The sequence below is a fragment of the Mustela erminea genome, chromosome 5 (genome assembly GCF_009829155.1).
Source record: "Mustela erminea isolate mMusErm1 chromosome 5, mMusErm1.Pri, whole genome shotgun sequence".
Lineage (NCBI taxonomy): Eukaryota > Metazoa > Chordata > Mammalia > Carnivora > Mustelidae > Mustela > Mustela erminea.
The window spans coordinates 8,827,814-8,849,301 of record NC_045618.1 but is presented as its reverse complement, the minus strand read 5'-3'; the positions used below and the strand labels follow the sequence as shown (position 1 = coordinate 8,849,301).

Below are 21,488 nucleotides of genomic sequence, written 5' to 3'. Positions count from 1 at the left end.
CCTGGGCGGTCATGAACCTCAGTGAGCTCACTCTCCAATTTCACACACTGAAGTTGTGCTGTGAGTCTGCTGGGCCCCCACTGTGGGATTAAAAATGGTCAGACATCACACACACATGGGCTGCTCCTGGCGATGGAATCAATTTAGTTAAAACAGGGGCCTCCCAGACTTTAGTACCCCGGAAATTTTGTTCATCAGCTGTGCCTCCTCTGGGGGATCTTGTGAAAATGCAGATTCTGATCCTGGAGCTCGGTTGGGGGCTGAGGGTTATCCACCAAGCTCCCTGGGGATGCCCCCCACCGCACTCCGAAAGCCAACCCCTAAAGGACACCTAGGTGCTGACATGAAGAAGAGGATTAGGTGACCAGTTAGCCAGTCAAACTCTTCTGACACGGACAAGGGGAAGGCCCAGAAAGAGGTCATGGATCCTGCCCTGGTCTCGAGGAGACTCAGCCCAGGCCACCTCGCGGAGCTCCATTACCTGGATCACGTGCTTGTGGCAGCAAGAGGCCGGGTGGTGTCACGGTGAGTGCCCAGCTTCGGGGGCCAGCTTGCCTCTCTGCGAGCTGTTCCCCACACCTCGCTTTGGTCATTTGTGAAACGAAGATGCGGTGCTAACAGTATGGCCCCCCAGGGAGCCGGTGAAATTTAGCAGGTTACGCAAGGGACCCTGCTGGGAGAAGATGTCCTGTGCTTATTTGCCTCTGGGCCAGCGTTGCAGTTCCTGAGCCTGGGACCTCAGGGGGCCCTGGGCTTCAGTGCCCTGCCCGCACGGTTGTGCAAGCACTCTTGGGTCTCCTGTTACCCGGGAGCCGGCAACAGACCAAAATAAAGGGAGGGGACGAGCGGGGAGGGCCGAGCGAGCCTCTGCAGGGAGTCTGACCAGGTCAGCTGGGAATGCCTGTCAGCCGTCCAGGGTGGCTCCTGCGTGGGCCTGGAGGTGGGTGAGTGACTCACGCTAGTGCCCTCTCCACCCCCGCGCCCAAATGCTCAGCCCTCCCCAGCCCGGGGCTCACCTAATCCCCACAGTGGGAGTCGGGGGGCCTTTGCACCCGAGCCGAGGTCTAGGGTTGCACCACGGTGACTTCACACGCAGCACCATGTGCAGCTGAGCGACCGTGCAGCCGTCTCCCGCGAGGTGGGCAGCGAGGTCAGCCTGGCAGCCGCTGCCTCCCTCTAGCTCCGATCTGGCCACAGGCAGCCGCTGCCCCGGGACCCAGCGAGGGGATGGCCGACCAGGAAGCCAGCGGGCTTCAGGTCCTGCTGCGCACGCTTCAGGTAGGAAGAGGTGGAGGGGGGTGCGGCCCAGCAGGCTGGGGCTCTGCTGGCCAGCCTGCCTCGGGGCTGTGCTCCCGCCGTCCCCTCTGGCACCGGTGGCCAGTTTGCTAACCAGGGACAGCGGAGCCCGGGAGCCAGCAGCAGCTCTCACCTTGAGGCTGACCTAAGTGATGCTGTGATCTTTAAATATTAACAACGACTGTGTCAATGAGCGTGTCTGCTTAAATTATTGAACCTGGTGGGATGAGAGGCTTGGGCTGAAGGACCTGGGTTTGCTAGAGGTGGGAAAGATGGAGAAAATGTCTGTATGACAAATGAAGACCTGGCAGGAGCCCTGCCAGCAACACCTAGAAAAGCCTGGAACAAAAGGGGAGCAGGGGAGAGGACTCCTGTGGGCTTCTCCTGCTCCATGGTTATTGCAGGGGCCCCAGAGGGGGGTCTGCAGCAGGACTGCCTAGGATGCATGCGAAGCCTGCGTCTTCCCAGGTGGGATGTGGCCAGAAGGGATCAGAATCACCAGGGACGGGGCCTGGGAATCTGTCTCCTTCTGGGGGATCCTGTTCATTCCTGATTTGAAGAATTCTTGTCCTAGAATAGTAGTCTGCAAAAGTGTCTGTGTGCTAGAATCACCTGCAGGGTGTTAAAAAATGGGGGCGTCTGGTACCCACTTGGCCAAATTTGGATTTGATTAGTCTGGGGAGCGACCTGAGCCCCGGAAGCTTGAAAACTCCCTCAGAGGACTCCACACGCAGCTAAGGCCCAGAACCTTCGCTTTAAGGCTCGGGTAGATGCTCGCACTTAACCCGGGGCAGGGGATGCCCCACGGGGGCTGAAGAGGTCTTTTGCTACAGCATTCTAGACCTGAAGTCCATGGACGGACCTCACAAGGGGACAGGCTTTAGGGGCCCTGGGACCCCATTCCCTGATTCAGAAGGTAAATGTTTTGTATTGACGTTCCTCTTACCCTTCTATGAAAAGCTGTCTTAGTTTTCCTCTGATCCTTAAGGAAATCTGTATCTTAAAAAATTTAAGTACCAATACGGGGCGCCTGGGTGGCTCAGTGAGTTAAGCCTCTGCCTTCAGCTCAGGTCATGATCTCAGGGTCCTGGGATCAAGCCCCACTTCGGGCTCTCTGCTCAGTGGGGAGCCTGCTTCCCTGCTTTCTCTGCTTGCCTCTCTGCCTGCTTGTGATCTGTCTCTCTGTGTCAAATAAATAAATAAAATCTTTTAAAAAAATTAAGTACCAATAAATTCCGCTTTCCAGAAGACAAAGAAACCGAGTCTGGGAAGTAAAACAGCTTCCCCAAAGGTCATGAAACTACCTAATAGAGAAACTGGGACGCCCACCAAAGAACTCCCATATCCGGTAGACTTGGTGTCTCTTGACCCCTTCTCTCTGATGTATAAAAGGCAAGAATGCGTTTTAGAAGGGTTGGGGGTGGGAGTGGACCTCAAAATAAATTTGCATTTGGGCAGGTTCAATCTCCTGTATTTCCCACCAGTGGGGATTTGTAATTGATATTTAGAATGATCGCTCCAGGGCAACGCAAGATTCTCAATCATCAAAGAAAGATTTAATTATGTTCAATATACCCTACTTAGTTCCCAATTAACCAGAACATTAAAATAACCGGAACATGCTTCCCCTGTGCGCCTCACTGATCAGAATCTAGCGGTTGAATTGGTTTGGCTTCCTGGCCCAGCCCTCTCCAAGTGCCTCCACCAGCCCTGTTCCCATCTTGCCAGCGGATGTCAGAGGTCTGACATACTTTAAAAAAAGAGAACAGTGGGACGCCTGGGTGGCTCAGTTGGTTAAGCAGCTGCCTTCGGCTCAGGTCATGATCCCGGCGTCCTGGGATCGAGTCCCACATCGGGCTCCTTGCTCAGCAGGGAGCCTGCTTCTCCCTCTGCCTCTGCCTGCCATTCTGTCTGCCTGTGCTTGCTCTCTCCCACCACCCTCTCTCTGATAAATAAATAAAATCTTAAAAAAAAAAAAAAAAGAGAACAGGGATACTCTGTGGAATGACATTTCGCTATGGGTTTGACGCTCAGGAGACGCTGGGTTCCTGAGAAATGTTTTGCCAAAATTCTTTCCACGGGGGAATCCCAAAGCTCTTACTAACTCAAGGCCGTCCCTCCTTCCTTGTGCACAAAGGTGATAGAAGGCTTTGTATTGCTTCTCAGACCTCTGAGGAAGACAGTGGTTACACGTGAGCAGAATGTGAATGGTGAGTTCCTTGTGTCTTTCGGGAGCACCCCAGAACATTGCCAAGGGAAAGGAGAGAGAGAGAGAGAAGGCGAACAGACAGACAAAGCAAGCACAAGGCTGACAGAGGTCCCCATGGTAGGAGAGTAGAAAACCTCACCGAAGAATATCGCCCCTTCTGCCTCTTTGGGACACAATAACAAAATAAAAGGGGTCATGAAGAAATCATCCATTTCCGCAGATTCCCTTTCATTGCGCAAACAGGAAAGGGGGAAATGATTTTTCCCACCTCAGTTGAAATGCAGGTTACCTCTGTCCTGAAAGTATGAGAATCAGATTTTCACCCAGATGTTTTCCAAGTCCCCGACTCACAGCTTGGGTTTGAGGCAGAAAATCAGATTGCGTCTCGGGGGCCTGAGTGAGGGAGAGACAGCCCCCAGAGCAGGTGTCAGAGACAGAGGACGGGATCCTGTCCCCATTTCTGGCACTTCCCAGCTGTATGTCCTTCGGCAAGTCCCTTCGTTTCTGTGTCTGTAAAAGGGGGACAATAATAACGTTCCTCAGGGCCTTGCGCGAGGATTAAGAAAATCCATTTGACAAGGGTTTATAAACTATAAGTGGGGAACGACTGTTGAACAGTCGACTGTTCCAACGACTGTACTTTTTATGATTTCCCTGGTCGAGCGCCCACTGGAGAAGCTGGGAACGCTTGCCTCCCCTGTTCTTCAACTTGCCCTGCTCTGCTTCCTGGGTGAACTCCGACATAGTCGGAAAAAAAAGGAAGGTGTCTCAGTCTGTCCTGCTCTCGTCTCTCCGCGGGGTTTGAGCTAATGGGGAAGATGGGGAGCTGCCAGGGTAGCAGGAAGTGGGCTCCGCGCCAGCTCCGATGCCGCGAGTCCTCACCCGCCCGCGTCCCACAATGTGCCAATTAACTCCCTTATCAACACATGAAAAATGTATAATTACTCGGTCAGCTTTGGCGCGCTCTGAGCCGCGATGGGGACACAGTTTTCTGTTTGCATTTGTACTTTATCATTTTATGTTCTAGCTGCTCACTCTGAAACCAAAGTCTGCGTCTTTGCCAAAATGTGCATCGTGAGCTCCTTTTTTCTCGACCTGGGCTCCAGGAACCTTATCTATTATGGATTGAGAGTCAGACTGTAGGATGTGAAGCTTCCTGCCTCGATTTAGCATTAAGCTTAGATAGTAGAAAACCCAGATGGGACCACAACTTTTCTTTCTCCCTTGGACTTCTTCCTCCAAGGATTTGCAAGATAGTAACAGGTGATTTCAGCCCCTGGGCTGAGAAGAAGTGATGAGTGAAAAAACGGTGATGGATATGTTTCATTCATAATGCTTAGGGGTTTTGTTTCTAAAAGATCTGCTTGAAAATGTCCTTTCTGGAATTCTCCATGGAGGATGTGGGAATATCCATGTATTGTACATCCATAGGGCCAGGTGGAGTGGAAACTGAGACTTCCCCCTGGACATAAACAAAAAGGTTTGGACAAAACAAGAGGACTTTAGGTAGAAAGCACCGTGTAGACCTTTAGAGATCCCAGAAATGCTCTCTTGGGGAGTCTGAGATGGAGGGATTTGCAGAGCCCTATTTCAGCCTCAACACAAACGGGAAAAGAAACTGAAGTCTGTTTTAATTTCAAGCATAAGCAGAAGCAAAGAAAAAGAAAATCCCATAAGGACAAGTGCCAAATGAGAAAGGGACAGAATTGGCAAGAGTTAGCCTCTGTCAGTGTCTGAGGAGTGAGTTGGTGCCAGTCAAACTGGAGAATGAAGGGAATGGAGGCGTGGAGGCGGATGTTGAGCTTGGAGTGGGGAGAAGCCTTTATTTGGTGCTTTGTTTTTCCAGGACCTGTTGCTGTCACTGTTCCTTAAGTTCTTCGGAATTAGAGATTGGAACAAAACGAACATCTATTAAGGGTCCTCTCTATGCCAAGTTTTTCGCTCGTGACTTCACACCTCTCTCTGCCACCTGTGAGGGAGGTATGGTTTTTCTATCTTCTAGACGAGACCACTGACTCCCAAGGGTTCATGAGAGAAACCTAGAAGATCCCTAGAGGAAGGACAGGAAGTGGATCTTGTCAATCCGAAGTCCTTCCAGTGGTCTGTGGTTCTTACATGACCTAGGGAATGCCCACTCATTCTTTATTTTGAGGGCACGACCTTGGCCTGATAGAACCTGAAGGTTGAGGGGATGTGGGTTCTGAATGAAAGAGAGAAGCTTATTTAGAACTAAAACCTTCTATATCTTATTTGTTATGTGGATAAATAACTCTTGATAAGGGAAGGTAACACTTTTGATTTGGGTCAATTAGATATTTTCAATATCCATCCCTCTGTCCATCTCTTGACCCATCTATCCATCCATCCTTCTATATGTTCATCCATCCATCCATCCGTCCATCCATCCATCCATCCATAGCTTCTATGTGCTCAAAGAGATCAGAGGAGACTATTTGGTAGGATGATGTATTGAGAAGGTCTTTGCCTCTTGGCTCAGTCATTCAAAACTTTTGTGCCCCAGGACAAACTACTAAACTATTCTTTACTGAAATTTTTTTTTTTTAATCTGTGAAACAAGAATTATAGTACTGACCCATGGGCTTATTATAGGTTTAGATAAAAATGCATGTAAAATATGAGCATGGTGGTATGCACCCAATAGCTAATAATTACTGTAATTAAGCACAGTCCCTGCTCTCATGAAAACGTAGCATTCATGTGAAAAGGTAAGGAATGAAAAGGTTTGTAGAGCAAGTCTGCATGTGACGAATGCAATGGTAAATGTAAATATCAAAAGCAAATTCTACGGAAGTTGGGAGAAGAAACTCCTCCTGGCTGGAGGTTCAGAGAAGGCCTCAGAAAATGGGTCAGATTTCAGCAGGGAAAGGGGTGGTTCCCACATTAGGGAGAGTACGCGGTGATCTTCCTCGTGTCAGGAGAGTGTGGAGAGGTTTCAGGACTTGCCATGGCACTAAGTTTGAGTAAAACTGGAAGTTTATGATGGGGAAGAAAGGAAATAGAAATGGAAGTTTGTCTAAATGTTGGAAAATCTTGAGTGCAAGCTTCAGATCTAACCAGGTCCTTGGGAATGTCTTCCTGTCCCTAAATCCAGGTGGTGGGGGCCATAGGCGAGTCAGCCAAGACAAGAGTTCTAAAGAAATTTGGACAGGGGGGTCTTTTGACATGATCGCATCCGTTTTTTTCTTGTCAGGTAATGTGACATGTTCCCCATAACCACCCCATCTCTGACCTGCCTTCTGTTCCTCATCTTATTCCTACCCCTGTCCCTAGCCTCCAGCCCTAACCTGCAGACCTTTCCTTTTGCTTTTTTCAACCCTACACCTCACCCCACACTGAGCCTCTCCCCATTCCTAATCCCACCTCAGGGGGAAAGCCTGGGATGAACGGAGGCTCAGGGTTTGGGGGAGGAACACTGTTTTAAATATTTTCTCTTTTTCTTTCTTTTTTTTTTATTTGGAAGAAACAAATTATTTGAGAAGCAGCATTCAAATGTTCTTGTGTCAAAGTGGCTCTGATAACATGGTATACTCAAAGACCAGCGTTGAGTTGAAAAGTCCTATCCTCGATGAAAATACTGATTCGAAGGGGCACCTGCACCCAGATGTTCGTAGCAGCCTTATCAACAATAGTCAAATTATGGAAAGAGCCCCAAAGTCCATCAACTGATGAATGGATAGAGAAGATGTGGTGTATATAACTGCAGTGGAGTATTACGCAACCATCAAAAGGATGAAATGTTGCCATTCGCAAGGACATGGATGGAACTGTAGTGTATTATACCAAGTGAAAGAAGTCAGTCAGAGAAACACAAATACCATATGATTTCACTCATATGTGGAATTTAAGTAACAAAACAGATGAACATAGGGGAAGGAAAAAGAAAAGAAAGGGAGGCAAACCATAAGAGACTCTTAACTGTAGAGAACCAGCTGAGGGTTGATGGAGGGAGGCAGGTGGGGGGCAGGCTAGATGGGTGATGGGGACAAAGGAGGGCACTCGGTGTAATGAACACTGAATGTTGATCAGTAAATTCTACTCCTGAAACCAATATTCCCCGATATGTTACCTAACTAGAACTTAAATAAAAACTCGAAACTAACAAACAAAACAAGTGGGGTAGTTTAAAATAAGGTCACACAGAAATGAAATGTTTCTGATTAAAAAAAAAATTCACATTACTGGTAACATGTTGAAGCAAATGACCAACTTAGAGACCCGTACCCACATTAGGAATCTGTAACCTGGCAACATTTACTCCACAATTTACTGTTACTAAAACTGGAGCCGCTTTTTAAAAAAAATTGTGGTAAAGTATTTGTTGTGTGAAATTCACCATTTTAATAATTCCTAAGTGTAGAGATCAGTGGCGTTAAACAATTTCACATTGTCGAGTGACCGTCACCACCATCCATCGCCAGAACTTTTTCAAGTCCCCATACTGAAACTTGGTGCCCATTAAACACTGATTTCCCTCTCCCCTTCCCCCAGCCCTTGGCCATCAGCCTTCTACTTTCTGTCTCTGAATTCGACTGTTCCAGGTTCTTCATTTGAATGGAAATCGCACAGTACTTGTCCTTTGAGTCTGGCTTACTTCACCTAGTGTGATGTTTCCACATGGACGCATTCTTACAAAAGCTGAACGGTCTCAGTCTGAGCCCTGGGAACTGGGGAAGTATGGAACCCAGGAGGGGAATCTGGTCTGTGTTACCAATTACTGAGTCTGTGAGAGTGGCACGGGCAGCTCTGAGTACGGCTGGGGGTGGGGTGGGGGGTCTCTTCATCTTTCAGAAATGGGCACAGAGAAATGCATCTTCTCGGGGGTCACCTCCAGATCCTTTTTGCTAAACCTGAAATGAAGGAAGTTGGGAGGTCTGTGGGATCTGTACTTTTCCACGGAGCGAATATTACTTCAAAGTGATAGATCTCCAAACCAGGCTGTCATGGGTGTGTAGGATGAGGCAGAGATTAATAATAGAAGAGCTTCTGGGAACGAAACAATAAGGGGAACGAAGGACACGGAAACAAACAGCATCATGGGGAGTATGTACTCAATACATATTTTTTCTTTCCTTCCCTGCCTCCCCTCTTTCTTCCCTCCCCACTTTCTTTCCTTTTTTAAATAAATTTTTGCAAACTGAATCCATCCCTGTCACTAGGACCCAGATGGAGTAACGGGGAACTCTCAGCATCCCAGAACACCCCCTTCTCTCCCTTTAGTCACTGTTCTCGCAGTGTAGATGCTAGCTAGCAGCTAGCCACGCAGCCTGGTTTCTACACCACAGATGAGTCTTACACCCTCTGTACTTACATCAATGGAACCCTGCTGCCAGCCTGCTTTGTGTCTCGCTCGTCCGACTCAGCCCTGTGAGCTTCCTCTATGTGGCTGCCTGTAGTTGGAGATCATTCCCGTTCTCCGTGCTGCAGACCATTGCTTGTTGTAGGAATAGACCATGATTGATCTGTCCTTTCTAGAGTTGATGGTATCAGGGATAGTTTCCTTTTCTGGGTTCTAACAAACATCGCTGCTGGGAACATTCTAGTACGTGTTTTTGTGAGTATCGGTGCGCATGCTGGAGGTGACTTGAGATGTTTTGCGGGGAGGGACCTTGTCAGCTTCCTGTTCTGTGGGTTTGGCTCCCCCTGTGTGATCCCTCTCATGGTACTAGTTCAAATAATAACTAACTTCTATTGAACAGTTGGGAGCCATGCAAATTCATTCCTCAAATGCCTTTTCTCATTTAATCCTTGCAGCAACCCTAAGAGGCAGGCAGTATCCTTATCCTCATTTTAAAGCACTAAAAGATTGGAGAGCTTGACAAGTTTCCCTCTGTCACAAAGTGAGAGGGGGGGCATCGCTGGGATTTGAGTGACGGACTCTGACATCAGTGGTATTGCTGGGTGTCAGTCGCCAGCTATATTGACTCTCTGAGGGCAAGGAAGGGCATCGAGAAGATTCTGAACAGGTGTGCCTGCTGGGAAAATGAAGGACCTCCTCCCCCTGCCTGGCACTGGGCATCCCTGGGGAGGATAGCGACTGTCCCCACAAGGCTGGAAAGACTGGCCAAGAGGATGAAGAATGAGTGCCTAGAGCAGAGGTCAGCAAACTCGGCCAGGACCAGGGAGCAAATTTTTGAGGATTTGTGGGCCACAGGGTCTCTGTCACAACTTCTTAATCTTGCCGCTGCTGCAGCTGTGGATGATATAGAAGTAGATGGTGTAGACAGGCATGACTGTGTTCTAGGAAATCTTTACGTGCAAAAGCAGGCAGGGGGCTGGGTTTGGCCGGTGGGCAGCAGTTTGCCGACCCCTGGTCTGGAGGCCTTCTGTCACAAGCCTGGTATGTCAGTAGCCGCAAAATGCCACGGGGGACCTCCCCTCCTCTTCCCTGGGTGTCCCGCTCTGCCCCTAGACTGCCCTTCTTGCCAAGGCAGCAGATCGAATGATGCTCTGGATGTCAGGGTCCCTCTGGGGGTGAGTCTTACAGAACCTGACGTGCCCAGTTCAGAAGTCGTGTCCCGAGTCCTTTCTGCTGCTGTCGCCTTCTCTGCTCCAGGGATCGGTGGAGGCAGTGGCTGTGTCCGTCAGCCCTCTGGGCATGGGCTTCCGAGGTCATTTCCACAGCATTTGTCAGCCTCACAGGTGGCGGTTCTGTTGTTGTTGCTCGCATCCCACAGCCCTACCGGCTCAGGATATGGTTAAGCCTGCACTTCTCAAACTAGGTTCTATCGAACACCAATTTCCCAGTTTCCCAGGGATCCCAACAGGTGTTCCCCTTGCAGAGGGTCTTAGGGACAGATGGTTTTGAAATGTCATGATCAATTTACTAGAGGTCCTTACTGAAAGATCATTAATCTTAAAATCTTTTCAAGTCTTTGTGTCTTTCAGCTCTCAGTTTAAATGTCTGTTTTTCAAAGAGCTGCCAGGCCACAAGGTCCCCTCTCTGTGGTTTGACTCTCTACATGGAACTTCTATTCTCTGGGGCGCCTGGGTGGCTCAATTGGTTAAGCCTCTGCCTTCAGCTGGGGTTATGGTCCCAGGGTTTTGGGATTGAGTTCCCCATTGGGCTCTCTGCTCAGAGAGGAGCCTGCTTCACCTTCTGCCTGCCCCTCCCTCTGCTTGGACTCTCTCTCTCTCTCTCTGACAAATAAATAAAATCTTTAGGGGGAAAAAAGAGCTTATATTCCCTGAATAATAATATTCTTTGTGTCCTCCCTTCCATCTTCCATCAGGGTAGGAATCTCATGTGTCTTGTTCACTTCTTGTCTCTACTACCTAAAGCACTGTCTAAATCATAGTAGGTGCTCAATAAATATTTGTTAATCAAATAATAAATGGTACATGGTATGTTAAGTTGGGGATTTAATATGTAACATTTTCAAACTGTCTTGGGGACAAGATAATTTTTATGGCAAAATCCCACTTGTATCTCACAGGACATTAGGGAGACATGGAACACATTTGGGAAATGACAGTCATAGGCCAATGCTATGTTAAATCACTGTGAGTCTGTGAAGGTCGAATTTCCCCTGGTCTGGAAACAACCTCTGGCATGCTGAAACTATTCTGATCTGAGTGGCTGCAAAGGTCATTCCTTGGGAGACCTAGAGTCATTCCTCTGTTCAGTGAATTCTACTAGCTGATGACTCCACCGCCTGTCCGCTGGTCTGGAGTAGATATGAATTCTGGTCCTTAATAAGGAGAAAGAATATAAGAAGCAGACATGGAGGTTTAGTAGAAGTTTCTTCCTAGAGGTCAAGAGAGCCATTCTGCTTCTGATCAGGATGCCAGGTGGTGATAAGGATGGCATTAGTCTCAGGTTTCAGATGAAAGGCAAGGTCAGATTTCACAGTTGGGGTATCTGATGAAACTTTCCCTCAGGGACTTGGGGAGAAGGCAGCATCTGCAATAAATGTCAGTAATGAATTCTCTCCCTATCCTGCCAGAAAAAAAACCCCAAACAAACCCAAGTGGTGTTAACATCTCTAATCTCTGGATCCCACCGATCAGTACAGTTCAATGCCCTGCATTTCTGAATACTAATCATCCTTATCCCGTCCCTCTAAAGACTCCAATTAATGCAACTAGTTCCTATGACAATACAGGTATCTTTCACTTTTCATAATAGAAAGGGGTTATGAGCAAATCACCTTTTCTCCTTGACTTTCACTATTAAATCATAAAATATATATTATAATCCTCATATATACTGGTATATATCATACATACATATCTATCTATCTTTCTATCTATATCTATATCTATATATCTATACATAAATATGTAATGTTCTAAAGAAAAAAGATTCCCCAGGGGCACCTGGGTGGCTCAGTTGGTTAAGCAACAGCCTTTGGCTCAGGTCATGATCCCAGAGTCTCAGGATCGAGTCCTGCCTCAGGCTCCCAGCCCCACAGAAAGTCTGCTTCTCCCGGCAACCTGCTCGTCTCTCACGCTCTCTCTCACTGTCTCTCCCTCAAATAAATAAAATCTTAAAAAGAAAAAGATTCCCAAATGACAAGCTAAAATTTTGGACTGAGGAAGAAAGAAAGATGATGATAATATTTGAAGAAAAATGGGTATAAAAGTTGAAGGAGTGTTTTTTGCTGCAAGCCGCTCCCACATTTGCTGAGCTCTTACTATATGCCAAGAATTATTCTAAGCACTTTACATGTATGTTTTCAGGCAACCTCACGAGACTCCTAGTGGGGTACAATTATTATCCTCATTTTACAGATGAGGAACACAAGGTGCTTGCTCCCTGTAAGTAGCAGAATCAGGATTCGAACCCAGGGACAGCCGGGCTCCAGACTGCTATTAATTAACCGCTGTTTCTTAATCAGGTGAAGCATCTCTTCTCCTTTGATCTGTCCTTTTTACCACTAGACATTTTTTTCCTGATTGAAGAGGTATTACAAGAGGGATGGAGTTGAAGGATATTAAGAGGTATAAACTTCCAGTTATAAAATAAGCTTAAGTCATGGAGATGAAAGGTACAGCATAGGGAATAGAATCCATGACAGTGTAATAATGTTGTATGGTGACAGATGGTCACTACACTGAATGTGGAGAGCATTGGGTAATGTATAGAATGGCTGAATCACTATGTTTTAGACCTGAAACTTATGTAACAGTGTGTATCAACCATACTTAAATAATATCAAATGAAAAAAGTAATGTAGGCTCATTCTTTTTTTTTAAGATTTTATTTATTTATTTGACACAGAGAAAGAGAGATCACAAGTAGTCAGAGAGGCTGGCAGAGAGAGAGTGAGGGAAGCAGGCTCCCCGCTCAGCAGAGAGCCCAATGCGGGGCTCAATCCCAGGACCCTGAGATCATGACCTGAGCCGAAGGCAGAGGCTTAACCCACTGAGCCACCCAGACACCCATTAGGCTCATTCTTATAAACATTTAATGAACACATAGATATAAATCATAGGGAGTAACCCTCCACAGCCCCGCATCAAGTCCTGCTCCAAAAGATAACCCCGCAAGGGTCTGCCCTCTATTTTTTTAGATGGTTATATACATGCAGAAATATGTATGTCTCTACAACTATGTAACTATGTCTGTATCATTTTAACACACTGTTGTTCAGTTTGCTTTTCCTACACATCGGTATAGCTGAGCATCTTTCAAGCCAACACACAATAGACCCAGCTCAATATTTTGTGGTAATTATATAGTAGTTTAGTATATGGATGTGTCATAATATAAATAAAGAGAAGTGCATTTTCTTCTAGGGTTTCACTTGAATTTGACTCTATGTTTTTTTCTTGTTTGATATTAGATATGTTACGTTTCAGTAGTCAACTTCACCAAACTCTTCTTTCATGGGTGATTATTATTACCGTTTTTGTAGGCACTGTTATATTGGTTTCCGGTGTATGATAGAGTAATTCAACAATCATGACAAGTGCTCTTCTTAATTTTCATGGATTATTTTTGTCCACGAGACATTTCTCCCCCAGGGTCTCACTTTTACACCTAATGATGTTTCAATTTAACCCTGTTCCCTTCTCTTTTTCTTAAGTGTTCCTACTTTCAAAGAGCTGCCCTTCCAAAACCACACTTCACCAGTATGTGGCAAAACAGTTAAATTTATGTTTTTCACATTTCTTTCCTGGAAGATCCCAGTTCTGTAGCATCCAATAGAGTTCTGCTTCATAATATTTGGAAGCTTTACATTTGACATAAATGTTTCTTTAAAATGAACGCAAAAAGGTTTCTTGGCTGGGTTTCAGGAGGCCAGAGTTGATTTTGGATGCTGCCACTGATTTTCTGTTAGATTTGAATCCCCTGGGCCAGCATCCTCTATGTTTTGATGGTTTTCAGACTTCAGTGCTAGGAGAATTTCCCAGCAATATCATCTGCTTCTTTGCTATATTATGACTCTCTTGTTATGGTTCATTCATTTATTAAACAACTCTCTTTTGCCAGAGCCTGTACTAGGTAATGGGTGGCAAGATTCTCAGAATATTATCAGCCAGGCACTATCCTGTTGAAAGTCTTCCAAATGCTAACGACTAATGTCAGGAAGAATGAGATCCAGAATGCTGTGGTCACACCTGTCCCCCTCTGCTCCATGGACCATTCTATCCTGGTGTGACTGGCTGAGAACACATTATTAGCATCACTCCAAGTCTCTGGAGGGAGATCAGAAGACTCAGCAGCTGTAGTATGTTCAGCTATACCTATGCACCTTTGTTAATTTGTATGTAGTCTTTTTTTAAAAAACTAAAGGGCAGTGATTCTCAATCTTTCTTTCTTTCTTTCTTTCTTTCTTTCTTTCTTTCTTTCTTTCTTTCTTTCTTTAATTCCTGGAAGCAGGGTATCATAGTTCACTTTTTGATGGCATTGAAGTCTAAAGACACTTTCCCCAGACAAATGCACGAACAAACTTTTGCAAATAATTTCAGGTTTCACTTTTCGAAAGTGTTTATTTGGGTCTGTTTCATGGCATGGAGCTCTCCAAAGTCAGATCAGTAGAGGCAAGTTCTGATTGCACAAGAGAAACCCCACAACTCTGTCCAATTAAGTCATTTCCCTCATGCCTCCAAACTGGGCATAATATTCTTTATTTTTTTTTAAGATTTTTATTCATTTATTTGAGAGAGAAAGAGAGCACAAGCAGGGGGAGGGACAGAAGGAGAGGGAGAGGGAGAGAGAGAGAGAAGCAGACTCTTTAAGTGGAGAGCTCATTATGGGGCTTGATTCCAGGACCCTGAGATCATGACCTGAGCCAAACTCAGACACTCAACCAACTGAGCCACCCCGGCACCCCTGGGCACAATATCCTTACTTCCAAATCATGACTTAGTCCTATATCTTTCATTCCTGATCTATGCTTGTGAAAATCACAAATACCTTTGCTGGATCAACTGAAATGTTAATTTCCTTCCAAACAAAACAAAACAAAAACAAAAACAAACCAAACCCCAAAAACCAAAAACCAAAAAAAACCAAAACCAAAAACCACCCTTCTCTGATAACCCGAGTAGATAGCTCTCCCTCCTCTGAACCTGCAAGCCTCTGTACTCTCAAATCATCTGTTCTTTGCTTTTTTATAAATATTGGTATTCTAGATGTTCTTTGTCTATTCAATAAACTTTTATTAGGCATTGGGAATCCCAAAATAAATATGACCTGTTCATTGTCCTCCGAGAACACACAGCACGAAGAGGAATCAGATATACATTTGAGAATTTCCTGAAAGTTGCAGACCCTCTCCCTAGACAAGCCTGTGTATACACTTTAACCAAGCACGTAAATCTTAAAGGATTTGCCTACAGTTTGAATAAGAATCTGTGCCATGTGATTGCTCAGGTCGACATAGGAACAAGTGATTATACGGCATTATTAAAAGTGAAGAGATAACAACATACCCCGTATATTTCTGGAAGAAGGGGAATCTCAAACAATCTCTAACCTTCCATGAACTTCTTCTCCTAAGGAATAGATTAGATAATTCAGAACAACCCTTGCACTGGACCCAGTTAAAAAGTGTGGATAAAATAGGAATACTTTTTCTAAAGAGCTTTAATATTCTAATAAGGTAATGAACACTTAATGTATTGAGGTCAGGAGAGGTGGGCAACTCAGAGAGATGAGCAAAATTGTGGCTCTTCTGTCTTGGGAGTCATTTACTGTTTTGGAAGGTGTGGTTGGAAAGACCGAGTTGTGTGTATATTCTGTAGCTCTGCACACCTAGAACAACAAGAGTTAAGACATAGGACTTGCCGAGAATGGGGACCCTGGCCAACTACTCCTTGCTTTTGAGCTAATACCCAAAGGCCTGCTTCCCAAAAGTAAAATTGAACTAGACATTATCTAATTTTCACGTTGAGCCATTCTTTACCTTATCTTGGTGGCCCAGAAATATCTTCAGAATTGAACAGGTGGTCTCAGATTTCTAGAGCCCCTGTATGGCTGGAAGTACCAATTAAAATCTCGTTAGTGAAAGAAAATGTCACACGAGGTCTTGCATCAGTTCTACCAATAATTTGAAGACTAGGCACAAGGGAAATAAATCAGTATAAGTAAATACCAGCAGAAATAACACGACAGAGTTAGACCCACCAGGGCTCCAGAAATTGGAATTACCAGACCCAGAATGTAAGGGAGCTTTGGTTACTATATCCAGAGAGAGTAAGGGCAAGTGTAAAAAATTTGGCAGTGAACTATAATCCATCGAAAGTGATATATGAAGATCTGAAAAGGAACCAAGTGGAAATTCTTGAACTGAAAAATAATAATTTCGATTACAAAATGAAGAACTCAGTGGGGGAGGGGGGTTCAACTGCAGATCAGACTTGAGTAAAGAAAGAATTGAAATTCAGGTCATCAGCAATTATCCAGAACGTAGCACAAAAGGTCGAAAGAATTGAACATGCAGAAGGGCAGGTAGGAGCCAAAGAAGACAGAGTGAGAAGGTCTAAGCTTACATTTAGCTGAAGTCCTGGCAGGGTAGGACAGAATGAGGCAGTGGTCTTTAAAGGGAGCGTGATAGAGAGTCCCCAACCATCAAGATGCTCTCCATTCCTTGAAAACAGCCACAGTGCCTGACTCAAGTCTGTGCTCCCCAAAAGCTAGAAGTATTTGATTGTTTGTTGAGGTTGTCAGGTGAGGAAACTTCCTTATGTTCTATTTCATTTTGCATTTTCAGAATTACATCGGAAGTTCTTTTAAAATAGTATATCTTTAAAACAATATTAGGAAATCACTGTCTGATGGAGATAAACATTCAAATAACCAAATCTCTGTATTTGCAATTGCCACTTCAAAAGGTAGAACTTAATCTACAGCTGACGTTGTGTTTGAAGTTGCAGTTCTCGTTTGCGGTCCGATGATTTATTTCTGATCAAAAAATCCTCTCAAACTCGTTTATGTTATCTATTATGCTCCATTTGGTTTCTTTGCTATTTAAGCTTTATAGCAGACTTTGGCAATGAGTTATCAATTCTAATCTGGTCACAACTAATTCAAGTATTCTATTTACTTGCCTTTGCACTATTCCCTTTAATGATATGGTATTCTGATAAGTAACTTTATGTTTTCCTTTAAAATAGGAAACATGATGTTTTATAAGCTCCATGGGAAATAGATTTGAAGACAGAGATCTTGCAGGAGGTTTCCTGGAGCGTGTCTGGGGTCCACACGTCGGGGGGAAACAAGGAAACAGGATCGGACAGAGGGACAAGTCCAACCCCCAGTGTAGTCACAGCAAAATTTCCAGCTGATCTCTCAGGGAGTTCTGGAACTCAGAAGGTCCTTTAGAAATTGTCCTGTTGTTTAGCGTGTGGGTGAGACTTTATGCCTCTGCCCCAGTATTGGGGACCCATTGTTGGACACAGGCTGTTTCCAGATATGGGGCATGTCCTTAGAGACTCTCTAGCTCATCTCAATTCCCAGAGGGGGATGAATGAGAGGGGCCAATGAGTAAGGTTCCCTCTGGGTGGGGGTGGGGGAGAGGTGTGCCTCAGTCCTGAGGGGGAGACCCAGGAGGCCCACCAGCATCATCTATGATGCATGATGACTAATAAGACAGGACATCAGGAGACCTAAGTTTGAATCCTACCTTTGCTGCTAAACAACTGTGTGATCTGGACAAAGGCTTGAACACTCCGAGGCATAGTTCCTCATCTTTAAAATAAGGAGTAGGGGCACCTGGGTGGCTCAGTCAGTTAAGCGTTTGCCTTCGGCTCTGGTCATGATTCCGGAGTCCTGAGATTGAGCCCCACATCGGGCTCTCTGCTCAGCGGGGAGCCTTCTTCCCCCTCCCTCTCTCTGCCTCTCTGTTACTTGTGATCTCTGTCTCTCTCCGTCAAATAAATAAATAAAATCTTAAAAATAAAATAAAATAAAATAAGGAGTAGATGGAGCACGTGGGTGGCTCAGTCATACGGTGTCTGCCTTCGGCTCCAGTCATGATCTCAGGGTCCTGGGATTGAGGTCCACCTGGGGCTCTCTGCTCAGCGGGGAGCCTGCTTCTCCCTCTCTGCCTGCCTCTCTGCCTGTGATCTGTCAAACAAATAAAATCTTCAAAAAAAAATTTTTTTTAAATCATTTAATGAGTTAATGAGCCAGTGGGTGGCTCAGTGGGTTAAAGCCTCTGCCTTCGGCTCAGGTCATGATCCCAGCGTCCTGGGATCAAGCCCCGAGTCAGGCTGCCTGCTCAGCAGGGAGCCTACTTCTCCCTCTCCCACTCCTCCTGCTTGTGTTCTCTCTTTTTGCTGAGTCTCTCTTTGTCAAACAAATAAATAAAATCTTGACAAAAATAAAATAAGGAATAGGAACGAGGTCAGTTTTTCCTCCACTCTAGTTATTTGCATGTGCCGGATCCATGCTTATTTTTTTCATACACTTAGATCTGCAGTACTGTTACTCAACACTATTGTTTATGTAACATGGTTTCTTTCCAGTAAATGTATTCATTTTGCCTTCACTGCAGGTGGCACTTTACATGCAACCATAAATATAGCAGTAGCTTTTAGCACAAATAGGAAGTGGTCGCAAAAATAAATTTAATTATAAATAACACAATGCCATCAAAGTCAAGGAAACACGGTCACCTGTGGACCTGTCTTTTCCAAAAAGACCAGCAGCTGTTGGAGAGGAATTGGAAATACATTAACAACTAAGACTTTAACAGACATTTCCCAAAATAAGAATATACACTTTACGGAGAAGAAACATTTTTCTCCATGTGATTCAGTGATATTTAATGCTATGTTTCCTGTGGCACCAAATCCAGGTAATATCGTCTCAGTAGGGGGTTTCTGACCTTTCCAGAGAATCCTGGATTAGGTAGTTTGTCGGGTAAAAGCATCTTATCCCATGATTCTCTCTTTGCATGACAGGAGTGTTGGGGAGAAGACGTGTATGAGTTATCATTTTTTTTTAAGGTCATACATTTATTAGACTTAGTACTGGCTTCAAGATGGAGGAATTAAATTTGTCCGTTAGGGTGCCTAATATTATGAAAACACCTTATCTGAGACGTAGCCACGGTGACAAGAAATGAGAATCTAGTGCTTTAGTCCTTCCAGTCTTCTTGGAAAAAGGAGCCTTTCATAGAAGGTAGACACCCTCTCCTTGAGCAGCCCAGCACAGCCTACCTTGTTCCCCAGCGTCTCCTCCTCAAGAGGGGTCAACCCCAAGTAGCAACTGTAGGATGCTCTTATCCTGAGAACATGAATTTCTCGTTCAGATGCCTTTTCCCCTTTGACCAAGGGCTCACCAATTTATCCTGGGACATTGAGGCTTTCACAGGAGGAGCCTAGAAAATTCTCCTTCCCGTGATCTTTCTGGAAGATATCAGAGCCCGCACTGAGCTGTCCCAACCTGCCATCCTGCTTTCAGACTTCTCTCACTTCTGCACATGTTGGACACACTCAGGAGTGGAGCTTTGAGTTTCCTCTAGAATTACAGCTGTTGGGGCTTTGGGGAGCTCTGTCAGCTAAGCCTCTGCCTTCAGCTCAGGTCGTGATCCCAGGGTCCTGGGATCGAGTCCCTCTACAGGCTTCCTGCCTGGAGATCCTGCTTCTCCCTCTCCCTCTGCTCCTCCCACTGCTCATGCGTGCTCTCTCTCTCAAATAAGTAAATAAATAAAATCTAGGGGCACCTGGGTGGCTCAGTCATTAAGCGGCTGCCTTCGGCTCAGGTTATGATCCCAGGGTCCAGGGATCGAGTCCCGCATCGGGCTCCCTGTTCAGCGGGAAGCCTGCTTCTCCCTCTCCCACTCCCCCTGCTTGTGTTTCCTCTCTCACTGTGTCTCTCTCTGTCCAGTAAATAAATAAAATCTTCAAAAGAAATATAGAATTTCAGCTGTATTCTAAGTTTCACTAGGGTCACTCTTCCTGATTCTTTGTTCAACTGCTGGTAACAGATATTTTATCCCAATCTTGGGCTTCCTTTAATTCCCGAATGTTACGATTTGGCATCTCCTACTGAATTCACCTAAACTAGTGAACCCCAGGGTGCCTAGAATTTGAGGTCGGTAAGTGCTGTCAGTAATCTCTCCCATAATTAAATTAAGAAAATTGTCATCCTTGAGGCTCGTGAAGGCACACCCCTCTTTTAGTTAAACGAACATTCTGAAAATTCCTGAGGAATTGGGACCATGGGGCTCTCTGCTTCTAGCGTAAAACCAGTTTAAGTCCATGTATATATAATGATGATAACGGCGATCATCATCCTAATAGTGGAGGAGGAAGAAGGTGAGGCTGAGGAGGAGGGGGTACAAGAGGAGGAGACCAGAGAGACAGAAAGGGGAGAGCTTTTTTGAGCACATACTAGTTCCAGTGTGATCCTTTGCCTTTCCCAAGGGTAGGGCTGACAGTCTCTGTTTCTTGCTGTTTTGTTTTAAAAAATATTTTATTTTTTTTTTTAAGTCATCTCTACACCCAACACGAGGCTCACTCCTACAATCCCAAGAACAAGAGTTGTGCGCTCTGCTGACTGAGCCAGCCAGGCGCCCTGATTTTCTTTGAATGCAGATGCCTCTGCCTGATGAAATGATCCCCCAAGATCTAGATAGAGTGCAGGTGCGACCGAGCATCTGGTGTCTCTTATTCCCTTCTAGACCAGCCAATATCAGTAATTTTTATGGCTCTCTCTGTCTCTTGGAATAGTCAGTCCTCAGGCCTGATTCAACAAGTTTGTGAAAGTGAGTTAGTTTTATAGATATGGTTTTATTTGGTGTGACTTACACGTCACATGGAATATGTGGTCTTTACAGAATGACCTGCCAAGTCAGCCCTCCGGTTTCTTCCATCTCATCTGAGAATCATTTTTCTCTTTACCTCCAAATGTCTTGCTCCCCATGCTGTCATTTAATTCTGAGAATGGCACAGAGACAAAATGTATATGAGTAATAATGCACAAATAAATGTGTGTTCAGTCTGATGCGTGGGTAACTTCTCCGGTGTCTTGTGAGCTAGTGTTCGGTTTTATTTGTCGAGCGCTTGGATATGCAGAGAACAAGATTGTTCGATATTCATGAATGTGGTGCTTACATTACAAGTGCTTGATCTTTGTAAGATTTGGTTCATTGAATTGTTTTTAGGAGAGCTACATTCCCCATTGCTCAGAACAAAAATGCATTTGGATGTACTCAAAGTACCCATGGGCAAAGCAATTTTCATGCATGGTATGCTGGGGGTCATGAAGATGGAAGGCTGATACAACGTAGAAGATCTCTGGACCTATCTAGGGGCCTAATCAAGCCAGGAAGCCTCCATTTGGGGGAAACCCATGTCTTTTCACTCGATTCCAGTGGTCATCCACCAGGAAAATTTTGTACCCCCCTCCCCCAGGGGACAATTGGCAATGCCTGGAGACTATATTGGTTGTCACAATGGCCGGGATGCCATTGGCTCAACATCCTATAATGCTTAGATCCCAATGCTGCTAAATGCTAAGTGTCCTAGGATACACAGACTCCTGCTCCCTGCCACCCCAATAAAG

The 21,488-nt window shown here is 45.4% G+C and overlaps 1 protein-coding gene across 3 annotated transcripts in view; it reads left to right on the top strand.

The window, feature by feature from the left end:
- The first annotated feature begins 889 nt into the window (after positions 1-889).
- The window catches only part of AGBL1 (ATP/GTP binding protein like 1), a 730,233-nt gene continuing 709,634 nt past the window's right edge, over positions 890-21,488 (top strand). For 2 of the 3 annotated variants that reach the window (XM_032342083.1, XM_032342084.1), the window contains exon 1: positions 975-1,278. In XM_032342083.1, coding sequence (XP_032197974.1) covers positions 1,228-1,278 — 51 coding nt within the window. In that variant the 5' untranslated portion in view covers positions 975-1,227. Of the gene's footprint in view, positions 941-974; positions 1,279-21,488 lie in introns of those variants that run through there. The other variant, XM_032342085.1, reaches the window with a different exon arrangement.